Source organism: Periplaneta americana, chromosome 10 (assembly GCF_040183065.1).
Source record: "Periplaneta americana isolate PAMFEO1 chromosome 10, P.americana_PAMFEO1_priV1, whole genome shotgun sequence".
Lineage (NCBI taxonomy): Eukaryota > Metazoa > Arthropoda > Insecta > Blattodea > Blattidae > Periplaneta > Periplaneta americana.
The window spans coordinates 153,490,667-153,517,057 of record NC_091126.1 but is presented as its reverse complement, the minus strand read 5'-3'; the positions used below and the strand labels follow the sequence as shown (position 1 = coordinate 153,517,057).

At 34.5% G+C, this 26,391-nt stretch overlaps 1 protein-coding gene across 1 annotated transcript in view; it reads right to left on the bottom strand.

The window, feature by feature from the left end:
- Positions 1 to 26,391, bottom strand: part of LOC138708112 (protein DENND6B) — a 56,888-nt gene that overhangs the window by 26,320 nt on the left and 4,177 nt on the right. The window contains exons 2-4 of the mRNA XM_069838304.1: positions 18,028 to 18,300; positions 10,652 to 10,837; positions 4,907 to 5,154 (exon numbers count right to left, since the gene is read on the bottom strand). Of these exons, the coding sequence (XP_069694405.1) occupies positions 4,907 to 5,154; positions 10,652 to 10,837; positions 18,028 to 18,300 (707 nt within the window). The remainder of the gene's footprint in view (positions 1 to 4,906; positions 5,155 to 10,651; positions 10,838 to 18,027; positions 18,301 to 26,391) is intronic.

The following is a 26,391-nucleotide window of genomic DNA, read 5'->3' as shown; positions in this document are numbered from 1 at the left end:
GACAAGCTAATACATTGAATTGGGGATGAGCAGGATCCGTCTATGCTTATCTACATAACAAATAATATAGTACATTATGCAACGAGCCTATAATGGTAGTAATTAAGACGCGAGTATGTTTGTTTATGAAACGAGCGCAATAGAGTTTCATAATTTTCATATGAGCGTCTTAATTACCATTATAGGCAAGTTTCATACGACTTTTTATGCTCGTCCATATTTCTAACTTGAAATTATTCATAAGTATTCATGTTATGGTTATGTAAGTGAGGAGCGGAACTGACTTTCTAAATTGTGAGATGTGCGCAGACGCGAAAGTATTGATTTTTTCCGAGGAACGAATGTCATTGACCTTGATATAATCTACTAGAGAATAACATGAACATTAATCTTGATATAACCTGGAAATTGATTTAGAATTGAAAAACGAGATGACAAATTGAATTTATTTGAATATTATTTACAATTAACACTAATTATTATAGTAACCGAACATAACCTTCTGCAACAGTATTGGATTTCCAGCCTCCGTGATGTTTTGCTAGTTGTCTTTCGATTGCATATCTGAGAATAATTGATACTTGTGCACAATGGTGATTTCTCATTGGCTGAACAACTGAACTATAATGAATAGGTGTACTTTAATAAGGTGCATTAAAGGGCTACTACCAGGTGTATAATTACTACATTTCGGCATGGTCGAGCATAAAAGTTATTTGTCACATTTTATTAGCTTTAATGTTTTCGGCTCGAAGGAGCCATCTTCAGAAAATTATGCCTGAGAATACACATAAATAAGAGTTGGTACATGTGTGTTGTGTGATACAATATGAACAAAATGCAAGTTATGAGCCTCTTATAAACAATTATGAACTCAAAAGTGATTAAAAAGTAGTTAAAATGGGATAAAAGCTTATATAAACTGTGATCAATAAAATATTAAAATGTAAAATGTTGTTCTGATATAATTTGCTGAACCATCTGTAACAAAGGCTCCAGTATGGTGTCTTGAATGGAGACAATGGTCCACATTTTGATACACATTTTATTCCGTATTACAGTTGAATTGTCTCCATTCAAGACACCATACTGGAGCCTTTGTCACAGATGGTTCAACAAATTATATCAGAACAACATTTTACATTTTAATATTTCATTGATCACAGCTTATACAAGCTTTTATCCCATTTTAACTACTTTTTAATCACTTTTGAGTTAATAATTGTTTACAACAGAGGCTCATAACTTGCTTATTGTTCATACTGTATCACACAACACGCATGTACCAACTTTTATTTATATGTATTCTCAGGCATAATTTTCTGAAGATGGCTCCTTCGAGCCTAAAACGTTAAAGCTAATAAAATGCGAAAAATAACTTTATTATTTGTTATGTAGATAAGCATAGACGGATCCTGCTCATCCCCAATTCAAGGTTATGACTAGTTAAAATAAACATCAGCAATGCAATTACAGAGTACAGAAAAAATTATTTTGCAAATCTCTGTGGTGTGCAAGAGTAGACCTAAACAAGCAGTTTGATGTAGGAAACCATAGTCCGGAAATGGGTAATTACCCTTCTCATAGATTTAGATGCTATACTGAAAATGAAAAAAAACTCAGTATTGTAACTCAACACAACATGCGTCATTAAGTTACATTTTATAGTAAGTACTCAAAAGTGCGAATTTGTGCATTTACACACAGCGTACATCTTCGGATTAGGGACTGGAGGGTTCGCTCAAAGATTCCTGATGTTTCTTGAATGACCTGCAAAGCTGCTGCAATGAGGGTGATGAGTTGCTCTTCTGACTCGATAGGGTCAGAGTAGACCAAGTCCTTCATGTATCCCCAGAGAAAAGAAGTCCATAGGGGTGAAGTATGGCGATCTTGGGGACCAAGCAATGTGTCCTCCTCTGCCAATCCATTGGGCACCAAATTGCGTACTGAGGTGACGTCACATATGAACATCATAGTGAGCCAGAATGCCAATGTGTTGAAACCACATGCCCCACCAAACGTGCAATGGGACATCTTGCAGCAGTTCTGGTAACACATACTCCAGGAAGATGCTGTAATGAGGACCACTGAATCTCGGTGGAAGCAAATATGGACCAATTAGATGATCATCTACAATGCCTGCCCAATAAAGTAAATCAGTCCTGGTGTAACATGGGTATCTGGTTCTGCCCAGATGTGACAGTTACAGCCATTGTGTACTCCCTCCTTTGTAAATGCAGTTTCATCCGAGAAAAGGGTGACTGCGGGGAAATCCAGGCCTCTCTAAGGTCTGATCTAACATCTCCTGACAAACCGGCTCTCAAGCAGCAGGATTACCTGGACACAGAGATTTCACTGGTTGTGAATGGAATGGATGACATCTTTCCTCGTGTAAAATATTCCACACTAGTCGATGGGTGACTTCAACATGCAAATGATCGCATACTTGTTGATGACTCTTCTTCAAACTGACGCAAAAATCCTTCGTCGAACTCGGAGTTTGTACTGATCGCCTGTAACCAGCATTAGCCTTTGTTTGTTGGCTTGAAATGAACCTTGAACCTTCCTCTCACAAGCATCGGTTGATACCAACAAACGTCACTCAACATGGAATGTGTCTGCAAGGAAACCATTTACAGTAACACTCTCTTTGCACCATAGACCATGTGCATGTCAGCCAGTTCATTCACATAAAACGCTCCATGCCTGGTAGCTATTCATCCCAATACTGTGACGCTGTGTACAAAAACATTTGTGGTTAAGATTCGTTGCCCCCTTTTATTTATGGACGCAGTTTAGTGGTGGTGATGGTAGATTTAAACTTCACGAAACTACAGTAGAATTCCTCGTATCTGGCAACTGTGGGACAAAGCCAGTGCCGGGATAACTGATTTTTCCGGATAATTGGAAATACGTTTGTAGGTTATGTGAAGACATACTGTACTGCACAAACATTTTTTTCCTTGTTGAAATTTATTAATTTTCATATAGATATTTAAAAATAAAGTTTTGAAATACGTACAAAGTTTACTTTTAGTACTGAATACGGTAATGTATATTCATCAGTTCATAATTATTATAATACATAATAGCGTAAAAGACACTAAATGTTTTCGTAACCTTATGACAATTTTAATACATCTTGATTATACAATTTTTAACACTGTATCACTTCGGAATATGTATGATAAGAACTTTCTTGTGCTAAATTTTAACTCTGTTCCGAAGATGACCGAAAATAGGTCGAAACATGTTAACAAGGTACATTAAAATTTAACACAAGAAAGTTCTTATCATACATATTCCGAAGACAATTTTAAATAGTGGCCACATGACGTGAAGAGCAGTATAGCCAACGTCGCAACTATGAAGAAGATAAAGTAGCACGCGATGATTTAAACCTCTTTAACATACCTCTAATGTATGCTTGTTTATATATATAATCTATCACTCGAATGAAACAGAGAATTTCACACTTTCTTATTTAGACTCGTCCAACACCCTTTCAAAATGGGCGAGTTCAAGTGGTAAATTTAAAGATATCATCTCTGCGCATTGTTTTCGAGGCCCAAGTAACAGCTTACCGATCCTACCCGATCTACTCCAAGGACATAACGGGGTTTTCTGTCTATGTTTTCACGCATGAACAATGTAAAGAGTAAACAATATGCGGCATGTGCGATCCATGAAAACCACTCACATCTTCTTCAGATTCTTCTCTTTTGCATGAATGACTTCTTTTTTTTTCTTGACCTAGCAAAAATTGCCGTTGTTTTGGTATTACCAGTTATTTGGGTGCTGGATACGAGAGATTTTACTGTACTAATCTCCTACAACTGTAATTACCCATATCTGGCCTATGGTCTCCTATTTCAAATTGTTTGTTTAGGTATGTACTATAGTTGTTCAGCATGAAAATAATGCCATGCCAATTTTAAATGACAAATGTAGTAAATTATATATAAACAGAGGTTGTAAGCTTCAACATAAAAATAAAAACATAGGAAAGAATTAGTTTAATGATCCATACACCATTTTTAACTATTAAGGGGAGGCAGAGGTGAAATTTTCGAACAAAACTGAAGAAAAAATGAAAATTTGGTTTTTTCCATTTTTATTATCTTAATTTTCATATTCCGATGTTAGTTTTTGATTTTGTGCCCTTAAAATTATGAAATTAAAACCAAGATAAATGTATTACTATATTATTCCCATAATACTAATACTTATCATTATTTATACTGTATACCTTCTCTGAACATATAAATAAAAATAAATATTGAAAATTTCTTACAATATGGTGCATGGAGCATTTTATATCAAACGATAGAAAGTTTTATAAAATTACTAATATTTACAGAACTATTGTACTTAGAAAGTTGAAACTTGGTATGTCCATTACTAATAACATACTTAGTATCCATGATCAATTTCAAACAAATCGGATAAATTTTGTGGATTTTTAAATATTCACCTCTGCCGCCCCTTAAGAATTATTTGTTTACATGTTGTTAGCTCAAACAAATATTGAAGAAACAGAAAACCTATGCTTAAGAGGTTGTTAACTTTTAAATAATTGTTAAATGATCCAATAAAACTTGGAGAAACTGGCCATTTTTATGTTAAATTTACTGTTATATCAGTATAACAGCTTGTTAAGTTTTAACATCTGTTGGTGAAATCAGTGGTATTACTAACAACTTCACCTTGAAGTTAACAGTTTTTCCCTACGTTCATTTAAGTGGAATTCTTCTGTAATGTTATCTCCATGTGAATTCACAAGCACAGAATTACACGACAGATGAACTAATTAATCACGTAACAGTTATCAATAACCACTCAAAAAGATTACAAATATCAAACTTCAAGTAGACACTTCAATTAAATGATTGTGTATAAAACTCACCTAACTAAAGCTTGCACCATCTCTGAACAAGTTGTAGGAGAACCAGCCATAACTACAATTGGTTCGGCAGTAAGAACCAGCTCCCAAAGTAGATGCACGTGTGAAATTACAGGTGAAAAACAACGAAACATGTGAACCTCATGCACTGATGACAGCACGGTTGGTGGAGGGAGTGGCGAGAGATTCATTTCTGATGGGGAGCCTGGTGTGTGCCCACCCACTTTATTACTTTGACTGGGGATGTGAGCCTGCATTAAAGAAAATACATATGCAATGACTTCTACAGCCAATTCATGCACAGATTTACACTGTCTTCAAACACTTCCAATCGAATGCAACTCTATATTAACTGGAAAGTAAAAATAAACACACTCAATTTAATTTGTATTGTGTACAGTTACCTCTGTACTAAAAAAAAAAAACATAAATATATAAAGAAACAAATTAAATATTTTAACCTTTCCCTATCTTAAAAAAATGCTACATTAATGCTTAACACGCAACCCACTGAAGAAGGAAAAAAAAAAAAACATTCATTCTACTGACCACTCCAATAATTCTACTTACAACGGACAGAAATTATGCAAATCTGGTTTTCAGGTAGAAGCTCCCTGCAAAGCAGGTTTGAATAATTTCAAGGAAAAATTGTTCCAGGGTCGGGTATCGATCCCAGGGCCCTTTGTTTAGCGCACGAATGCTCTCCCGACTGAGCTACCCCAGGAACTATACACGACATCGTCACAATTTTTCCTTTATATCCACACAACTCAAATGGGCTGACAAGATGCCAGAACCCAATTTTGAGTGCACACCAGGGGCGGCCCGTCCTTATGTGCTACAGTGCTACAGCACAATGATAATTTTTGCTCAAATGTATTTGCCATACCATCATAGTATCTGATCTGCCATTTGATAATTTCCCGTGGTTATGTTCATGACGCATTATACAGTGTTTAGTCTTCGCTCTTAGCTCTTTGGTGCCTCAGGGGGTACGTTGTGCTACTCAAAACTCTACATGAGAATGTAGACAATTAATGCGCATGTGCGAAGCTGAAATCACTGCCCTGATTGGCTATTTTTACGCAGGGAAGTGCTGTAGTCAGCTTCAGCACAACACAGCTTGGAGATTGCAAAAGTAAAGTGTAACGAAAGAATGCTTGTTTGTGGAAGAACTAGGAACTATTTACAATGTATTTGGTAATTCAAGTGTCCGACTGCTGCTGCCGTCTACCTGCCTTTTTGAGGTTCCTCCTGAATCAGTCAGCAGGAGATGGAAAATGGAATCCCAGGAAATTGATGCCAAGGAAGTATGTGACCGTATAATTCAGGAAACTACTCATCGTTTCCAGTCTTTAAGCTACCTAGACGCAACAAAATTATTAAACAGAAAATTTTCTGGCAATTTTTCGCATAGCCTAATTTTCATGAACGCGAAGTTCTTGTCAACAGCCATACTGTACTGAACAAAAGAGTGTTAAAGATACAACTTTGAGTTCTATACGGAAGACCCGACTTCCGAAATATAGATGGAGCTGTTCAATTGTTACGATACATAGCATCCAACAATTTACAGGATCCATTCTGTGAAATAACGAAGTTGTTAAACATTTTGGTTACAACAGCAATCACCACTGCTGAGCCAGAAAGATGATTTTCTTGCTTAAAACACATAAAAACGTTTTTAAGGAACACTATATCCCAGGATCGCCTCACTGCTCTTCCAACACTGTCAATAGAAAAGAGTATGATGTCCAAGATGGAGAGGTTTAACACCAGGGTAATTGACAGGTTCTGCAGTAGGAAGGAATGTCGTATGGATTTCATATTTCGTCACTAGGCAAGTCTCAAATTAAGATAAATACATATAAGTGTATACAGTAGGCCAATATAGAAATTGTAGCACACTCATTATTTTGAGCACCAGCCGCTACTGGTGCACACAAATTCTGTGTGACTTAAGTTGTGGCTTCCTGTTAAGGTACCTCCAGTAACGAATGTATTATGCAAATCTGGTTTTCAGGTAGTAGCTCCCTGTAAAGCATGTTTGAATAATTTCAAGGAAAAATTGTTCTGGGGCCGAGTATCGATCCTGGGACCTTTCGCTTAGCGCATGAATGCTATCCTGACTGAGCTACTCCAGGAACTATACATGACACCGTCACAAAGTTGGGTTCTGGCATCTTGTCAGCCCATTTGTGTTGTGTGGATATAAAGGAAAAGTTGTAACAGTGTCGTGTATAGTTCCTGGGGTAGCTCAGTTGGGAGAGCATTCGTACGCTAAGCGAAGGGTTCCAGGATTGATACTCGGCCCTGGAACAATTTTTCCTTGAAATTATTCACAGACAGAAATGTTTAGGAGTTCATACAGAGTGTATCTAAATTCAATACTCAGACTTTTAGGGATGATACAAGAGACCAAAACAAACGTTTCTTGTTAAATGACCAGGGGTCAGAAACTAATTTATTGAATGACAAAACCAGAAATTGTACTGTACTGTAATGTCAGGAATAAAGAATGCAGTTATAACGTTACTCATGACACTTATTCCTCAAAACCATTTCAATTTGTACTCATTTGCAAAAACTGTTCAAAAGTGTGGTCTCCTGCATCAATACAAACTCAGCAATGATGTGTCACTGTCTGCTGTACACATTCAAAGACTCCAGGCATGTGCTGTAGAGTCAGCAGCTGCAAATGTCTGAGGAAATGAGCTCTTCCTTCGATTCAAGTGCCCCCACACACGAAAGTCAAGTGGGGTGAGGTTGGGAGAACGAGCAGGCCATCCAATGGGTCCACACCGATAGGATGAGAATTCCTCGCCAAAATTGCTATAGCCTGTTTTTCAAGTGTGTGGAAAGATCTCAACATTACTTTCAAAACGAAGGAATCACATTTCTAAAGCAGAGTCAGCAGTATAGAACTTTTCAAAACTGTGTCTATTGTACGTTAATGAATGAATGAATGAATGAATGAATGAATGTTAGCCATGATGTCCCATGTTGGGCACAGGCCTCCTGTGATGGGGTTAGAACCCCCTCGACAGGGATGGCTCAAGCGTACTCGCTTGTTGAGCCAATCCAAGCGAGCTTGTCGTGTATACTACTTTTGTGACATGGTTAATAACCCTGTTCAACTTTAACTAGTCTCAGCACTCTGTTCTTTGTTCATTTTTTTTTCTTGCACTACACACATTATACTGACACTGGCACTTTGACAAACACTGTTTGCCATTTACACTATTTACCTGACACTTTCTCAACACTGACTTCACTATTTACAAAACTTATCTTACATTTTCACTAATACTGACTTTACTATTTACAATATATTAACACTGATTACGTTATCTATTTACAATGACGTTAATATGAGGTGTTAAACTTTATAAATGTCCCTGCCAAAGCTCTATTTACTGTATATTAATATTCGTTCATTCATTCGTAGTTTTCTACCCAAGAGCAGGTTCTAGCATTCTTCAATCTTTCCTATTTTCGCCTTCTCTTTGTATCCACATACGATCCATATACCTTCATGTTGTCTATCAAGTGATATCGTCTGTCCCGAACTTTTCTCCCATTCACCATTCCTTCCAGTGCATTTTGAAGTAGGCAGTTTTTTTTAGCCAGTGACTCAGCCAATTTCTTTTTCTCTTCCTGATAAGTTTCAGAGTAGCTAAATTTTATCAATTATCATGCACAAAGATAAATGTAAAATAAAATAATCGGTTAATTATAAATAAGTGCACAGAATCCAGAGTCCATTAAGTACTCCATTAAACTTACGATTTGCATAATATTTATGATAATGAAACCCTATATCAACAATTATTCTCAATAGTGAAGAGCGATATAACTGAATGTTGAGCTCTTCTCTTACAGCTAGCACACTACAATTCAAGGCTGGAATACACAGTTCTTTGTAGAGACCTAGAACACACCTCCTTAACGCATCTTGATTGAATTTATCAGGTGCAATATAACAGTGGTTTCACAGTTTCTCTTTTTTTGAAGGACTTTTCAATTTTTCGTCCTTTTTTTCATTCAGATATAAATGAAGTGCAGATTTGGATACTCCTGTTACTTTCAGTGTTCTCTCCAGCACTTTCTCTCTGGAAATCGAGGGCCTTCCGTTTTTTGCGTCATATTCACTCAGAAAAGACGCATACACTGTACTTGGCACATTACTTCTTCTGTTTTTGAGTGTATGGGCTTACCTCTTTCCCCGTTCAAGTATATTGTAAAAATGAGACACACAAAAAAATATTAAGCTTGTAAATGTATCCATATTTTCACTGAACACTAAAACAGACTGCACTACAGTTTTTAAAACTAACTGTCTATCTAAACTTTACTTAAGGAGAGAGGATGGTATTTTTTGGTGAAAAATAAATAACTTCTCAAAAAAAAAAAATCTTTAAAATACTCTGTGATATGTGTGGAATGCATAGCATAACATTTTGTGGGTATTTGTGCCCTTATCGGATGTTGAGTCGCCATTTTTAAACTTCCTGCGTTATGGATTTTTAAATCACTTGCCCACTTTTGTTGTTGTTTCCAGTAAATTTAATTTTCAAAAAAATTTTTTTTTTCTTTAAAATACATGCAGTGCATAACATTTTGTGGATATTTATGCCCTTATCGGATGTTGAGAGGTCATTTTTAAACTTCCTGCGCTATGAATTTTTAAATCACACGCCCGCTTTTATCAGTTTCCAGTAACTTCATTTTTTTTGCTACATTGCCAGACAAAAATGGATATAATTTTTGAACTATTAAAGATAGATGCATGAAATTTAGAGCACACATTCTTTAGACTATTAGGAAACTTTTCTCTGTAACAGAATTTTGTTAAATGATTTCATTTTAAAAATACGTCCGTTTGTTTGCAAGAAAGGAAATCAGAAAATTGTTATTAAATTTTAATTGTTTATTTTACAAACGTAGGGACTAATATCAAAATTCTGTTACAGACAGTTTGTAGAACATGCTTTTGCAAATACATTGCAAAAAACTGTTTGAATCTATCTTTAAAAACGGTTTAGATATATCGGTTTTAGTACAATCCTGCATTGGGTATATTTTTTTCAAATTTGGGCCCCCAAATATTTTTTTTTTTTCAAAATATTTTTATTTGGTTGAGTTGCCACAGCTATGAGCTCTCTACGTACAAAAAATTAATATTTTACACCAAATAGGAAAAAAGTTTTTAAAAATACCATCCTCTCCGCTTAACTAAATTTATCCAAAACTTTGTTGTAGACACGAGCAATATGAAAATAGCCACTGCACTGTACAAGACACAAACAAACAGTCCCTCAGTAGGAATTCTGGTAGTAAAATTGTAGGGCAGACGCGCACTGGTAGACATTATTTACAAGTTCAGTGAAGTTGGAGGGGAGGGTGACAATCTAACCTTCAAAACCATTGGTTCTCGTTGAAATGCGCTGGAGAGATCTTTCCATCCTTATCAAAAACAGACTATAGTAACACTTAAATCGACACCTTACTAAGAAAAGTCACATTTCAAAATTTGCTCTTTTGACTCTGGTCAGTGCTTTGTGGGGCCCTCACGGTGAATAAAAACGTGGCTATTGCGTCCTTGGCATTACAAAAAAGAAATAGGGAACAGGCAAAAAATGACTAAAGAATATGACTGCCATATATTCAAACATTACTCTATTCATTCTGGAACTGTTGTACACACCTCCATGAACAATAATACTAAACTGACGGAAGTGTGCTTACCTGCAGAACTGTCCCCAGAAGTGGCAGATTCACAGTTTCTCCAGGCGAAGGATTCGGCCACTGATCGATGTCATGGCATGCTGCTTCAATACTTGGCTCGCCATTATCGAAATATTCAGGTGCAATTAAAGCAGAAATCTCGGTGAATAGACTCACAAAAGGTAGACGTGTGATGATGACAACACTCTGGAACAAGTTTTACAAAGTACTCATCAGTAGAGCCTGGATGTTTAGGCATTTATAACACTTAAAATAGGCAGGCAAAAAAGCAATAAAAACGTAAAAAAGGCATTATAAATTTTTAAATGGCATAATATATCTTAACAATAAATTTAAACTATATCAACGTAACTCACATATTTACTTCGTAGGTGGCACATGTTGACTTATAAAATACTTTTGTGCGAGATCGTGCGTATTTGCTTGTTTTCCGCACAGAACCAATACGCGGTAAGTGTGAAATACCACATTCAGTATTCCCAACGTAACACGCATAACAATTTCCCTCTTCTTACCGCTTAAGCGCGACATTCATTTTACTGCTTTAGGCTTTTAACATATTATTTTTAGAGATGTTTAACATAGTAATAATTATAAATTGGAAACTTACTACTGCAATTTCACCTAAATTGCAATGTTAATTATTGTTTTTAAATATTTGCAAAAATTAAGTAAAGTCTACTACTCCACGAAACTTATTGCATTCCTGATACAAGTAACATTAAGGAAGCCGTGAAAAAATCTACAAGATTCCAGATGCCGATGTTATTACTGCAATATGTTATATAAATAATATTGTTAAAATATTAAAATGAAAAATAAATCATTACATAACCTTACCGTTTGTTTTAAGTTCGCATTTATAGACTGGGGGAAAAAAAAAGACAGACGTATATCACGGCCTGCTGGAGTATAGTAAACACAGAAAACATTTTGTAGCAACAATGTTGAAGAAAGATATTTTGGCTTTCCGAAGTTGCCGTCATTAAACAGAAACCAAGATGAAGATTTCATTGCAACTAATTAGAAATTCGTCTTTCAGGTATGTAATAAACGATCTTCGCACAAAATAATGTACGATACACGAGCGGTATGTTTGTTTTCATTTTCTCGGAAATTAAAAAAGCTCAACTACGTTTCGCTTTTTCAATCTTTTCCTCGAACATGAAAACGTCAACATATCGCTCTTGTAATGTATATTACTATTTTTTTTTTTTCGTGATTCACTGTCTCTTCACACATCTTACATAACAAAACTGTTCCATCGTTGAAAACACATGGACACCAAATTCACTAACATAAGCATGAAGCTTACTTTTCAATGGTTTACTGAATTTAGGCATTCTAGCTAACCGATCTTATATCTCCTGTTCCTCACTCAAATTTTTTTCTCCTACAATAATAAACATGTGTAGCACAAAATTGTAACAGTAAAATTTGAAAATATGAAAGCAAACAATTGAAAATGCTACGTGACAACTTCTATGAGAATGAGCTTAATATTTAAAATTATAAATCTGATTGTTGGTATAGTGAAGGCATGACAATATTATATTTGTGATTGTGGATTGTCAATCATTATTCATATTACACCAATAGTATTAAAGCACGATTATTAGCAGATTAAGCACCGAAACAAATTACTTTTATTTACTATTGTTAGTAAAGTTAGCCATTGTTTCAAATATTTAAATTTCATACACATAACATTACAATTAATTAGAAAATTGCAAATAAACAAGAAATATTGCTTTAAAATAACAAAAAAGGCATTTATTAGTAAGAAACACATTAAACAAGGCAAACTAGGCAACATAAAAATTGGCTATATCACTTTGATTTACCCCAAATCACATTTATATCTATGCAAATGATGATTTGCTTCCACTCAGTAAAAAAAGGCATTTTGCCAAACATTCGGGCTCTACTCATCAGAAATTGTTATGCTGAATATTCAATATGCTCAAGATCAGCGGTTCCCAACCTGGGGTACACAGAACCCCACCACATGTGATTCAAAGGAATCCATGGAACCAACGTGTGTTTTCGAACGGAATGTGAATTAATCCTCCTGCTACCAAGGCTTTTCACAACTTACCACTACCAAGGAGGGTAATAGAATAACCCTAATTAAAATCATAATATACCGAATTTTATTACATATTTGGAACATAAACAATTTATGTAATGTTGACTATAGACTTTACTTACTTACAAATGGCTTTTAAGGAACCCGAAGGTTCATTGCCGCCCTCACATAAGCCCGCCATCGGTCCCTATCCTGTGCAAGATTAATCCAGTCTCTATCATCATACCCCACCTCCCTCAAATCCATTTTAATATTATCCTCCCATCTACGTCTCGGCCTCCCTAAAGGTCTTTTTCCCTCCGGTCTCCCAACTAACACTCTATATGCATTTCTGGATTCGCCCATACAAAAAAAAATGTAAAAATATGAAATATATGTAAATATTTAAAAAATACAGGGTGATTCAAAAGTCCTGTTCCATTTTCTTGAAAATGTATACCAAAATTAATGAACTATAGATGTGTTACTGGTGACACTATGGAGTAACATATACAATACATTTGAATTTGCCTCCCTTCCATATAAAGACAAACTCCTCAATGCTATATAGTTTTGGCATGGTGGAAAACACATTTACAAGCAATGAAAGTCATAGTACTATAACATCACTTGGAAATCATTTCAGTTAATTCTTGAAATTTAAACATTCGAATACCATATATACAACCATGAGCATCTCAAAAACATTTGGGTATTTTTCGCGCTAGAGGGCCGTGGTCTGTCGGTGATGCAACCAAACGTTTCGTGCACTACTCCGGTGGACAACTTCAGTGGCGTGGTACAAGTGTGCGGAGAGATCTGCTGTGCGTATCAGGAACTGGCATTGAGACTGGTAGCACGTCGATATTTAAGGTGTGGGACGGTTGTGGCTTGTCATTGTCGCCGCAGTCCGCACCAGTGGCTTCGGTGTTCTGATTGTTTGTCATAGTGTCTAATTGTCGGAGAAAGAAAGTGACAAGCCACAACCATCCCACACCTTAAATATCGACGTGCTACCAGTCTCAGTACCAGTTCTTGATACACACAGCAGATCTCTCAGCGCACGTGTACCACGCCACTGAAGATGTCCACCGGAGTAGTGGACGAAACGTTTGGTCGTATCACCAACAGACCACGGCACTCTAGCCCAAAAAATACCCATCCTATCGACGCCGGCCATGAAAGCCTACATTCTAAGATCAAAAACCTTTGTTTATAACAAAATAAAATCCAAAAAAAATTTAAAAGTTCTAAAAGTAAATAAAAATTTAAAACTAATAAATAAAATTTCAGTTCTTTGTTGAAATTAAAATATTTGAACAACACCTGTACTACAATGAGCAACTAGAAGAGAGACTCCACTAATAACAGAGAGGTAGAACTAAACTGAGAAGGATTCAATCTGGCATCGAAACTAGAATTTGGTGTGGCTTAGTGGATAAAGCGTCAGCACGTAGAGCTGAAAACCCGGGTTCAAGTTCTGGTGCCGGAGATAATTTTTCTCCGTTCTACCCATTCTTCACCATATGGTAATGCAGATTTCCTACTGGAAATATGTGTACTTCAGTACATCATAGTAATTTATACTGTCTAGCTTGTATTTGGTTTTATAATACGTGACAGAGGCTCATATATGCTCTTCTTCACAGAGTCCACCTCCTCTGGCTTCGTGAGACTCAAAGCAGACAGTAGAATAGGAAATTATGCTAGGGAGATTTTTAAGTAACGTGAAGATCATTTATTTGTTCTAAAAAAGGTAAAAGGCAAAGGTATCCCCGTCATATGCCATGAAGGCACCCGGGGCATGGAGGTAGAGCCTCATGCTTTCAATGACCTCGGCACTAGAATGAGGTGGTGTGGTTGGCACCACACTCTAACCGCCTTTTACCCCGGGAAAGACCCGGTACTCAATTTTATAGGAGGCTGAGTGAATCTCGGGACCATTCTGAAAGTTTGGCAACGAGAAAAAATCCCGTCACCACTCGGGATCGAACCCAGGACCTTCCAGTCTGTAGCCAGCTGCTCTACCAACTGAGCTACCTGTTCTAATTTGTATTTAAATATTTAAAATATTTCTGATATTAAATGAAACAGCTAAAACAAGGAACATTTGCTGTACAGTACCTATTTTATATTGTACACAGACCAAAAAAGGAAAATACCCTACTGTTCCTTAAAAAAAAAAAAACCTATGTCTGGCAACCCTACTCAGAACCAAGTTTCCATCTTCACTTCCTGGCCAAGGCAAGAAAAAAGTGAAACGAGCACCAGTGCATCACAAATAATGCTTACAAAGCAGAAGAGGAGGAAAATGGTAAAGTAAACATTGAATGTTACAAAGAGGAAATGGGTAGACGAATGCGTATTTACTCAAACCAGGAAGAGGTGACATTACAAATAGCAATGAGTATAATCCAGTGGTGATCAACTCAGCTGCTCTTATGAAGCATTGTGTGCTCTCACAAGCAAAAGTATAACATTGCAAGCATTGGGATGATCTGCTCTCGCATACTGCTTGTGTGTAGCAAAGACTGCTCTTACACGAAAGGCACGAGTTGCATCACAGGTCCAATCTCTCTCCTGTTCAATACTTCAAACTCATATTCAACAGATGATATTTTCAGAAGTTTATTTAGCAGTCCTATTACTGACTGGTTACGTCACAACTCACTGCACATGCATGTTACTGGAAAGTAGATTGTCCTGTCCTGATTTGGAAATAAAATTAATGTATGGCAGAGTTGATCGTTTCGACGAAAATGTAAACCCAGAGTTGGTCATTAAGGGAAAAAATTATGGCATTCTTTATTTGCATTTGGATGGAATGCAGCCTACCAGAATGCTTAGCAAATTATGAGAAGATTAGAAAATGGAAGAGAATTCATTTATTGCTAATTATATTTAACAGTGGTCCAAACTTACTGTCATATGTGTGGAAAACAATATTATCAGTGTTAACAATTTATTTTTTTGGTTCTTTTATGAAATGTCGTGTTCCTTCTGCAGTAAAATGCAGTAGTGGTACAAAAGGATAACTATAGTCAAAAATGATTTGCTCTTTGATATAAATGGAAAAGGAACATGTGCAAGAAGTGTCAAAGTGGTCTGAACTTGCAATGCTGGTATTTATACCATACCAAAAATTCTGCTTGAAACACATGTGAAAAATAATAAATCCATTTTTATATTACGAAATAAGAAAAATAATTATGTTGTTTATGTATTTTATATGGTATATTTGGGGTGACTAAATTATTACGCAATATATTTGTATCCCAAACAACTAATTCTTTGAAAAAAATAAATATATTACCCAGTATCCCCTATAGGTGACATCTCCCCAAAGGGCGTAAATAGTGGTGTTTCAAAATAAAAAAAAAAGTAAACTATCTGGACGCTCATTGACACATACATATTATAACTGAAAATAACTCAAATGAATTTATTACACTATCAGTGTGAACTGACTCGTTAATTACTGGTATTTATTTATTATTATATTACCGAAACAGTCTTACTAAATATCACGCAAAGTTTTCATTTTTTCCTTTCGATATATTCATTGGCACCTTTCATTCATGAATTTATCAACAAGATGAAAACGTGATAATCGAATGATTTCAATCAATCTTACAGTAATAATTTATTCCAAAAATAAAACATAGCTACATATAAACATATTTCTTTTCGATTAAAACTTCGAATAAAATTACATCTCGATATTAAAAGAAAAATCATCACATTTTTAAGTATAACACTGATTTCGTTTAATAAGAAATTATTAAATCCATTATATTTATTACACGATTTCAAAAAAAGTTGAATTCTTTCAAATTCTGTAACACCAAATAGCGTGCATCAATGGTAAATGTTTTGTATTCAGCAAATTATGTGTACTATATTCCGAGTGTAAAACGTGAATAAAGTCCATGTTACACACAATTTCTAAACAACATTATTTTCAGATATATGCTTGTAATGAATGAAAGGGAGACAGAACTATGTCAAAATTCCTATTTTAGAAGATGGCACCTCCTACATGTATTTGAGTAAAAAGTTGTATGCAAGAAAATTAATAATAAATACATCTTGATTACACAACTTTTAATACTATATCACTTCGGAAAACGAATTATTTGTCAACAACACATCCAATCACCCAACACAACACAAACAAACTGCATTCCAAACAATGGTAAACAGACTACTCAACATACCAATGAACCAACAAGACTACAAAGAAGAGCTAAACACAATCAAATACATAGCACAAGAAAACGGATACAACCCCAACATAATAGACAACATAATAAGAAAGACAAAACAATCACAAGAAATATAAGAATACAACACAAACACAAGAACACAAAAAAATACATCACATTAACATACGAAAACAAAAACACACACAAGATTGCAACCTCATTCAAGAAATTAAATTATAATATCCCATACAGAACAAATAACACTCTACAAAAACATCTCAACATACAAACAACACAAACAAACAAATACAACCACACAGGCGTATACAAACGCAAATGCAACACCTGCAACAACTTTTACATACAACAGACAGGCAGATAATTTCAAATACATCACAAAGAACACATCACAATCATAAAAAAATTACAAAACACTTCCACATATGCAGAACACATCACAAATGCTAACCACACCTGCAGAGACATCAACACAGACATGGAAATTCTACACATCCAACCAAAAAGCCAGAAACTAAACACACTACAACAATACGAAATATACAGACACACAAAAACACATCCAAATGAAATTCTCAACACACAACTCAATTTCAGAACACACACACTCTTTGACTCCACATTACACTACAAACACGTTCCCACAGGAAAACGAAACAAAAGGTGCCAAGACCAGCAACAACCAGTTCTGATTATGGCCAATAGCAGGCTGAAACATGTTAACGAGGTAATATAAAATTTAACACAAGAAAGACAAATAATACATTTTCCGAAGTAATAATACATATTTAAATTGTTTGTTCATAGTTCACATGTTAGTCTATAAGAATGGACTTACAAGAAAAAATACATTTTCTTACCACAAATTAAACAAATAATACATAAATCATGAAATGTTTAAGTTAAGAATCTACCAGTAACCATTATCGAAAAAATCACCCTACTTTAACACCACTTAGAAATAAGAAATTGGCATTTTGATTTTCTGTAATATGACACGAGCACAAATGATGATTTCTTTTGGAATTTACAACCAATATAAACAAACTGCATATTTTTAAGTGTACGTAATATATTTAACTCACCTTTTGGAAGTAGCCTCGAGGTAGTGATTTGTCTTTAACTTGTCGAAAATATACATAACCATAATAATAACCAGGATCCGCTTTAAGATACACAGGACATTTCTGATTGTATACTTGATGTTCCTGCAGTAAACCATTTCTGCCAGGGGATTGTCTTATTCTCACGTGGAACTGTGTGTCACCCATACAACCAGAGTTTGAGTCCGGAAATGCCAAATAACAGATATTTGACTTCTCTTGTTCTGAGAGTTTTATGTGAGCAGGATAAATAATCTAAAGAAATACAAACAAACATTCCAGTTACAATATCTAGACAGATATATCAAATTAATGTAATGTCAGAAAGTCAAGAATGAAGCAACTTTATCAAAATATCACACAAATTACATCCACATACACAACATACATAAGAAATGTTGTGTATCATTTATGCAAGCAGTTGACAAATTTTACAATTCCTTCCTAAGTCACATCTACTGAGCACAGAAAGTAACTTAGGCATATACTATGTGGCAATATTCATCAAAGCAGCAAATAATGATGGCCATTTTGGCGTTCTGTTTTTGATCCATGGAAAATAACTCGTCTTTCACCAAAATAGGTTGCAGCGCCAAATTACTATTCAAGGAACGACCACTCATATAAATTAAGGGAAATAATACAGAGGGCGGACACTGGAAAGTTTTCTTTTCTCAATCGTACTTTCAGGGAATGGAATGCTTTAGCTGCAGACTTACTAAAGACTTCACCAGTAACCAAAAATTTATTTAAAAATAGGCTTAAGAAATTTACTAATAGACGGTAGTATATTATACACAATATTTAAAGGATGTAATTGATATTTTGTTATTTGAAGTGTTGTATCAGTGAAGAAGTATGTTGTGTCAGTGAAGTGTGAAGTGTGTAGTGTCAGTGAAGTTCTATAGTTCATAATGGCTATGCAAAGTATTTGAACAGTGAAATGTTTTTCAAGTGTTAGTGAAATCAGGATAGAATCAGTGCAGTGAGTGAGTTGACAATGAAACAAGTGTTGTGCCGAAAGATACTTGTGCAGGTATGAACATATCATACTCGTGGGTCTTAGTTCGAACTTAGGGTTAAGATACAAATTAAATTTACTTTAAATGTTATTTTAAGTGACCGTGCTTCATTTAATTTAGGATGCTCCTTGTTATTGTTATTATTATTATTATTATTATTATTATTATTATTATTATTATTGATTTTATTATTAGCATTATTATTAACTTATTATTGTTTTCTATTAGTTGTGTTTATTATTAATTGTCATTATTGAGTGTAATTAGTTACCACAGCCACTGGGTATATACCCATTTGCAGTGTGAATAAATACCCTACATATATACACACAAAATACTCACAACGGCCATAATTATTTACCATTTTTCAAAGTTCATCTATTCTTATTATTTTTCTTATATTCTTCATTTTTCGTAGTTAGCCTTGTACAATATGGATTTACACTAGGGTGTACATAATTCTTTTTTCGAAATTAAAGAATATGTAGTTAGGAAAAGTTCTAATTTCACCTAATAATCAACTACAAAAAAAATCAGACCTCTAGATTAAATTTTCACCAGGGTGTAACGCAGGCTTGCAGAACTTGGCGCCAATTGTGACATTGCGTCACTCATCGGAATACGTCACTCATCCCTTCCTTCCACCCCCACGTCATTGACTTGGTAGGGGAGGGGATCTGTATTTAGTGTCTGTGTTATGTGATTGTGTACGGGGTCACAGTGACGTCATTCAACACCAGTGGACTGTGGATGGGGAACCAACACTTTCCCCATGCTTTCCACCCCTCTCTCGCCAGTTCTGTATCGCTAGTGTAATGGTTTCAAAATTTTATACAAATTATTAAAAACTTAATTAAACATACTCCAGTATTATGTTGTTTGTTTAGTTAAATGTACAAAGACAGGTCTGAACTTCACAAGTGATACCAACAAGGGAACACTTATGAGTATTAAATAAGTATATAATAAATTTCAATCTTAAGACATATCAACTTGCAAATGTTTATTTGCTATGTAATAACAATATGAATGTTTTCGCCGTTTAGGGCATCTTCAGATATAACAAAAAACATATAATCTGGACCTATAACAGTAAATTATGCAAATGACAAAGAATAGAAAACAATATATGTAATACATAAGATTCATGAGCTATATGTAAATATGACATAATGCAGGATGAATATAGAGATAATCTTTGAATTTTAAAATTAGACTAGACGAATGTTTTATACATATAGCTCATGTTACAATTAAATATACAATGGTTAAAATTTGTCAATGATGTTAAAATTTAAAATTTATAATGATGATAATAAAATATTTTAGAGTAATCATAGCTGAGAATTGTCGTGAGTTACAAGATAATTTGCGTAGCTGATGTTCGTGTATTTTGTAATTGTTTCATTTAGAGAGATCGTTGGCTTTTGAAATGGATGTTGTTTGACGATTGGTGACTACTCTAATTTGACATCCTATTACGTGTCATCACGTTTATTGAAGTATATAAAATGAAGATGTTATTTGTATGCGCCGATCGGCTGACTCCCTCTGGCACTATAAATTAAGTAGCTAGGTACCCTCAGATATCACTTAACCCTGAAGATGAGGAAGATGAACATCCTCGAAACGTCGGTGGATCACCAACTTATGACCTGGCTGGAAGCCCGAGAAAATTTCGAATTATCACGTCGCCAGGAAAGCTTCAGTAGTTATTTGTAATTATTGTGGTAAATTGTATTGTGTATTCTTATTGTATTATGTATTGTATAAATTGTATTGTATATTGTATAATTGTATTGTGTATTGTTTATATTGTGTATACCATTGCCACCAGGTGCTTGCCCACTTACAGTGTAAATAAATACATATACATGTAAGACCTGCTAAACTGAAATGCACCTAACAGATGATAATTCCTCTGCCAACAGTTTAAAAATTTACTGATAAAGCAGTGTCGGTAGTCTTAGAAGGTCTTGTTCTAGTGTCTAAGATGACGAAAGTAAACTAATAGATAGTAAAATTCAACGAGAAGTGAAGAAAAATTGCAGTGTTGTACAGGAACTGCAGAAAACAACATTTTCCCAGGAATTTATATCAATGATAATAAAGACAAACATTATTTCTGACAAAAAAAATTACAAAGAAACCGAAATGGAAGAGCAGTATGTCCTAGTCAAAGAACTAGACAGTAAATATACGCCTATTGGTCACGCTTCACTTTCTGAGTCAGCTACTGCAAAAAATATTTTGTGCGAGATCGTGCGTATTTGCTTGTTTTCCGCACAGAACCAATATGTGGTAAGTGTGAAATACCACATTCAGTATTCCCAACGTAACACACATAACAATTTCCCTCTTCTTACCGCTTAAGTGCGACATTAATTTTACTGCTTTAGGCTTTTAACATATTATTTTTAAAGATGTTTAACATAGTAATAATTATAAATTGGAAACTTGCTACTGCAATTTCACCTAAATTGCAATGTTAATTATTGTTTTTAAATATTTGCAAAAATTAAGTAAAGTCTACTACTCCACGAAACGTATTGCATTCCTGATACAAGTAACATTAAGGAAGCCGTAAAAAAATCAACAAGATTCCAGATGCCGATGTTATTACTGCAATATGTTATATAAATAATATTGTTAAAATATTAAAATGAAAAATAAATCATTACATAACCTTACCGTTTGTTTTAAGTTCGCATTTATAGACTGGGGGAAAAAAAAAGACAGACGTATATCACGGCCTGCTGGAGTATAGTAAACACAGAAAACATTTTATAGCAACAATGTTGAAGAAAGATATTTTGGTTTTCCGAAGTTGCCGTCATTAAACAGAAACCAAAATGGAGATTACATTGCAACTAATTAGAAATTCGTCTTTCAGGTATGTAATGAACGATCTTCGCACAAATTAATGTACGATACACGAGCGTATGTTTGTTTTCATGTTCTCGGAAATTAAAAAAGCTCAACTACGTTTCGCTTTTTCAATCTTTTCCTCGAACATGAAAACGTCAACATACCGCTCTTGTAACGTATATTACTATTTCATCAATTCGTAAAACATTGGTAAAGAACAAGGTAGACCTTTTAAATTTAATTGTCGTGGGATTTGATGGTACAAATACTAATGTCAGTTCAAGAAGAGGTGTAATATCACATCTCTAAAATCATGTTGAAAAATCTCTTCAATGGTGTATTTCCCTCTTACATTTCATTGAGTTACTAAGACATTTTTTCCAAGAAATAGGTAATTGAACAACTGGTCCTTATGGATTTTCGGGCATATCGATAAATTACTGGAAGATGGTAAAGGTCGTTCTGTTGTAAAATGTGAATGAATTTTATCTCATATTGTGCCAGTGCTTTATCCCCTTCTGTATGTATCTGTGATGGGAGAGATAACTACATTTGGTAGACCTTAAACTTCATGCAAAGAAAGAATTACCTAAATATCAGAAAAAATGTGAGTACTTCAACATCTAGACAAAAATAACACTGATAACAGAAAGCAAGATGGTGGGTAGGTTGGTGGGTGAAATTCAATAGCAGCCACTTCCTCGTGGTGAGTTCCGGGCTGTTACAGGCTTCTTAATATTCAAATAATTCTGTTCAATTTTTTATTATTTACCTAGTATTAAACTTTCTACTTTACTGCTGCCCTATATTCCACCTAGGAACAACAGGATATAAGAAGAAGAAACTTTCTGCATCCATCTTACCTTAACATATGCAAACTGAATGAATACAGTATTACATCTGTAGCAAACGAATGTCTATGACATAATTCAGGCATATTTTGGATAAAATCTGAAAATTTTAAGGCCAATGCACTCAGCTAAAAATCGTCTGTTGATCAAATCTGGTATACATAATACTGAACACATAATAGTACATTATGCAACGACCCTATATTAGCAGTAATTAAGACGCGAGTATGTTTATGAAATGAGCACAAGCGAGTTTCATAATTTTCACACGAGCATCTTAATTACCATTATAGGCAAGTTTCATACGACTTTTTATGCTCGACCATATTTCTAACTTGAAATTATTCATAAGTATTCATGTTATTCTTATCTGACTGGGGAGCGGAACTGACCTTGTGTAATATCTCGTAAATTGTGAGATGTGCGCAGACGCGAAAGTATTGATTTTTTCCTAGAAACAAATGTCATTGACCTTGATATAATCTAGAGAGTAAAATAAACATTAATCTTGATATAACCTTGAAATTGATTTAGACATTGAAAAACGAGATGACAAATTGAATTTATTTGAATATTATTTACAATTAACGCTAATTATTATAGTAACAGAACATAACCTTCTACGACAGTATTGGATTTCCAGCCTCCGTGACGTTTCACTAGTTGTCTTTCGATTGCATGTCTGAGAATAATCGATACTTGCGCTTCCATATTGATACAATGGTGCTTTCTGATTGGTGGAACACCTGAACTTTAATGAATAGGTGTACTTTAATGAGGTCCATTAAAGGGCTGCTACCAGGTGTATAATTACTACATTTCGGCATGGTCGAGCATAAAACAACTTTTTAGATCCAACTATTTTAATATATATCTCTTGCTTTCTGTTATCGGTGTTATTTATATATATATATATATATATATATATATATATATATATATATCATTCGCTGTTTTGATACATCCTAATGTACACGGCAACACAAATACAATAAAAAGATACAATGCAACAATGTAAATAAGAATAAATAAATAGCCGAAACAAATAGAAAATATAAATTTTAATTTGTTTATCTATTGAAATAATTAAAATAATTTTACTAAAATATGTCATTTGTAATAGTCTTAAGTAACTCGCCAACACTAGAAAAGATCTTATTTTTTTAACTATTCTTTAATTCAATAACTAATTTAAATCTTTTAAAATTAACACTAATTGAATTTACTGCCAATCTATTAAAATATTTAGCCTATCTACTCTGCAGACCAGATATACAGTAACCATCAAGTTAAAAGTATTGAAAGATCAAATTCCCTTAAATGGAGTTTCAGTTGAATTATGAGCTAACTACTGTGTAATATCTATTACATGGTACTCTCTTCAATTAATAAAAAATGCATTGATACAGCTTTTCACCAACATAATTTTTGGTTTTCGATACAATTTTATGAAGATTTCTGTATGTCAATTACTGACAGTCTCTCATGGTGGACCTACTAGAATCATTTCAAGGATACATAAATAAACAAAATAAACTCCTCAAGTTTTAATGGAACACGTTGCAACGCAAAATAACCTCGGATCTTTACATCCTGCCTCTGCAACATCGATGAAGGTTAAACTGGTGTTTTTCTCGATTATTTTTTGACACAACGCTAAACAGCGATATATGCAATGGACGTCTCACATCTGCTGGTCTAAAGCATAGCATTAATTTTGGCCCTCGGTTGTACAATGCTTTAACTAAATTAAACCCAGAACTTCTAACATGTAACCCACTAACATACAACAAAAAAATTAGAAACGTGTTAATATCTTCAACTTGATTAAATAAATTTATAGCCTATGTGTATGAATTAATCAACCTATATTATATTTGTATTCTATAATTTTGAAATATATAGTCCTACTTTTCACGTGTGATATTATTCTTCTCTAGTGTTAATATTATATTATATAATTCCATTGCCGCTGTAATTTAAATTTTAGTTTCTATTTTATTTTACTTATTTATTTTATTATTATTATTATTTTTATTTTCTATATTTCTCTTATATTAATATTGTATTATATAATTTCTGTAACTGTAATTTTACTTCTATTTCCTATTTTATTTTATTTTATATTCTCTTATAGGCCTATTAATATTATATCTGAACTGCTCATTCGGTCTCAAATTTTGTTAATACTACTAGGTGTTCATTTCAAAGTGTGTCATGACGTCACTGTTGTTGGGTCACCGATTTGAAGCGAGTTTCAACTTATATGTTAGAGAAGTTGCCTATTATTTGAGGCATTCTTCAATCTAAACTTGCGAATGTGTACGGTATAACTTGAACGTCGTAGCAACAGATGGCGGTCTATACAGTCTGTGTGCTACCATAACCTCTTTCGAACTGTGTTTTGCACCGGCAAGTCGTACGCAGGGTATTTGTTATCATCGGTTGCGTACGGTAACATTCCACAACACAAATCAAATGCTCCGTGTCCATATTGACCGTCGAAGTTAATGTCAACAAATACGTAAGTAATCGTCTTAACCCTCTCCCCATATCCCGACAGTACGTATTTCCAAACAGTTCACATTCCTGCCACTACCAGCGTTACCGTACGTATCGGTACGTACTCTTCAGAATGAACGCCGTACTTGCTAGCCAACTTCTCTGCCTCTTAGATTATACACCTGAGCTGCGGAAGTGTAGGAAGATTGAATTCTCTAGGCTCATCAGCTAGCCACATGACGACATACAGCGAGCCATGACACATTTTGAACTGAACACCCAGTACTGTATCTCCTTTTTTATATTGTTTGTATTATTTTATTTCTATTTCTCTTGTTTGTTTGTACTGTAATTATATTCTTCTGTATATTTAAATTTAAATAAATAAATAAATGCAATGGAAGGGGAAAGGAACTTGCCATCCTACCCCATTATCTCCTGGGCTAGTTGCCTCATAAGTGGTGCCTTGTTAGTATTACTTGTGAGATTCAGACCTGTCTTTGGACAGTTGACTAAACAACAACAATAAACATTGGTGATATTAGGCATAAATTTGAATTCAAAGAGAGAACAATTTGACCAACTAAATTCTTCAGGTAATAAAGGTCGAGTCAAGTAATTTTAACAATAAATCCATGTCCAGAAATTCATTTCATTTCTTAGAGAGCATCAAAAGTATTAACACAATGTCCTTTGAAATAGGCTTCGATGTTTGAAACCTGAAAGTAATGCAAATGACAGACAGGCATTGCTTATGTTGAATCAAATGCAATAGAGACAGGGATTTCGAATTCCTACAACGACTACTGTACACTAAACCTTTAACAGCAAAATTAAAACAAATTAAAAGGGACTACTTCAAATTTAAATGAAACGAACATTACAGTTACAAATCTTCCACAGAACACTACAAAATTCACAAAAATATTTAACCTGATATCCATCTCCCTGTCTAAATGCTTGAATTTTATAACGGTGAAGCATGGAACAAGCAGAATCACTGAAATATTCTTGGCATAATGTCTAATGGAGTCTGCAGCAGCAGCAGGAGCAACAACAAAAACAAATTTCACTGAGGTTTCGTACACAAATCTGTTGTCCTC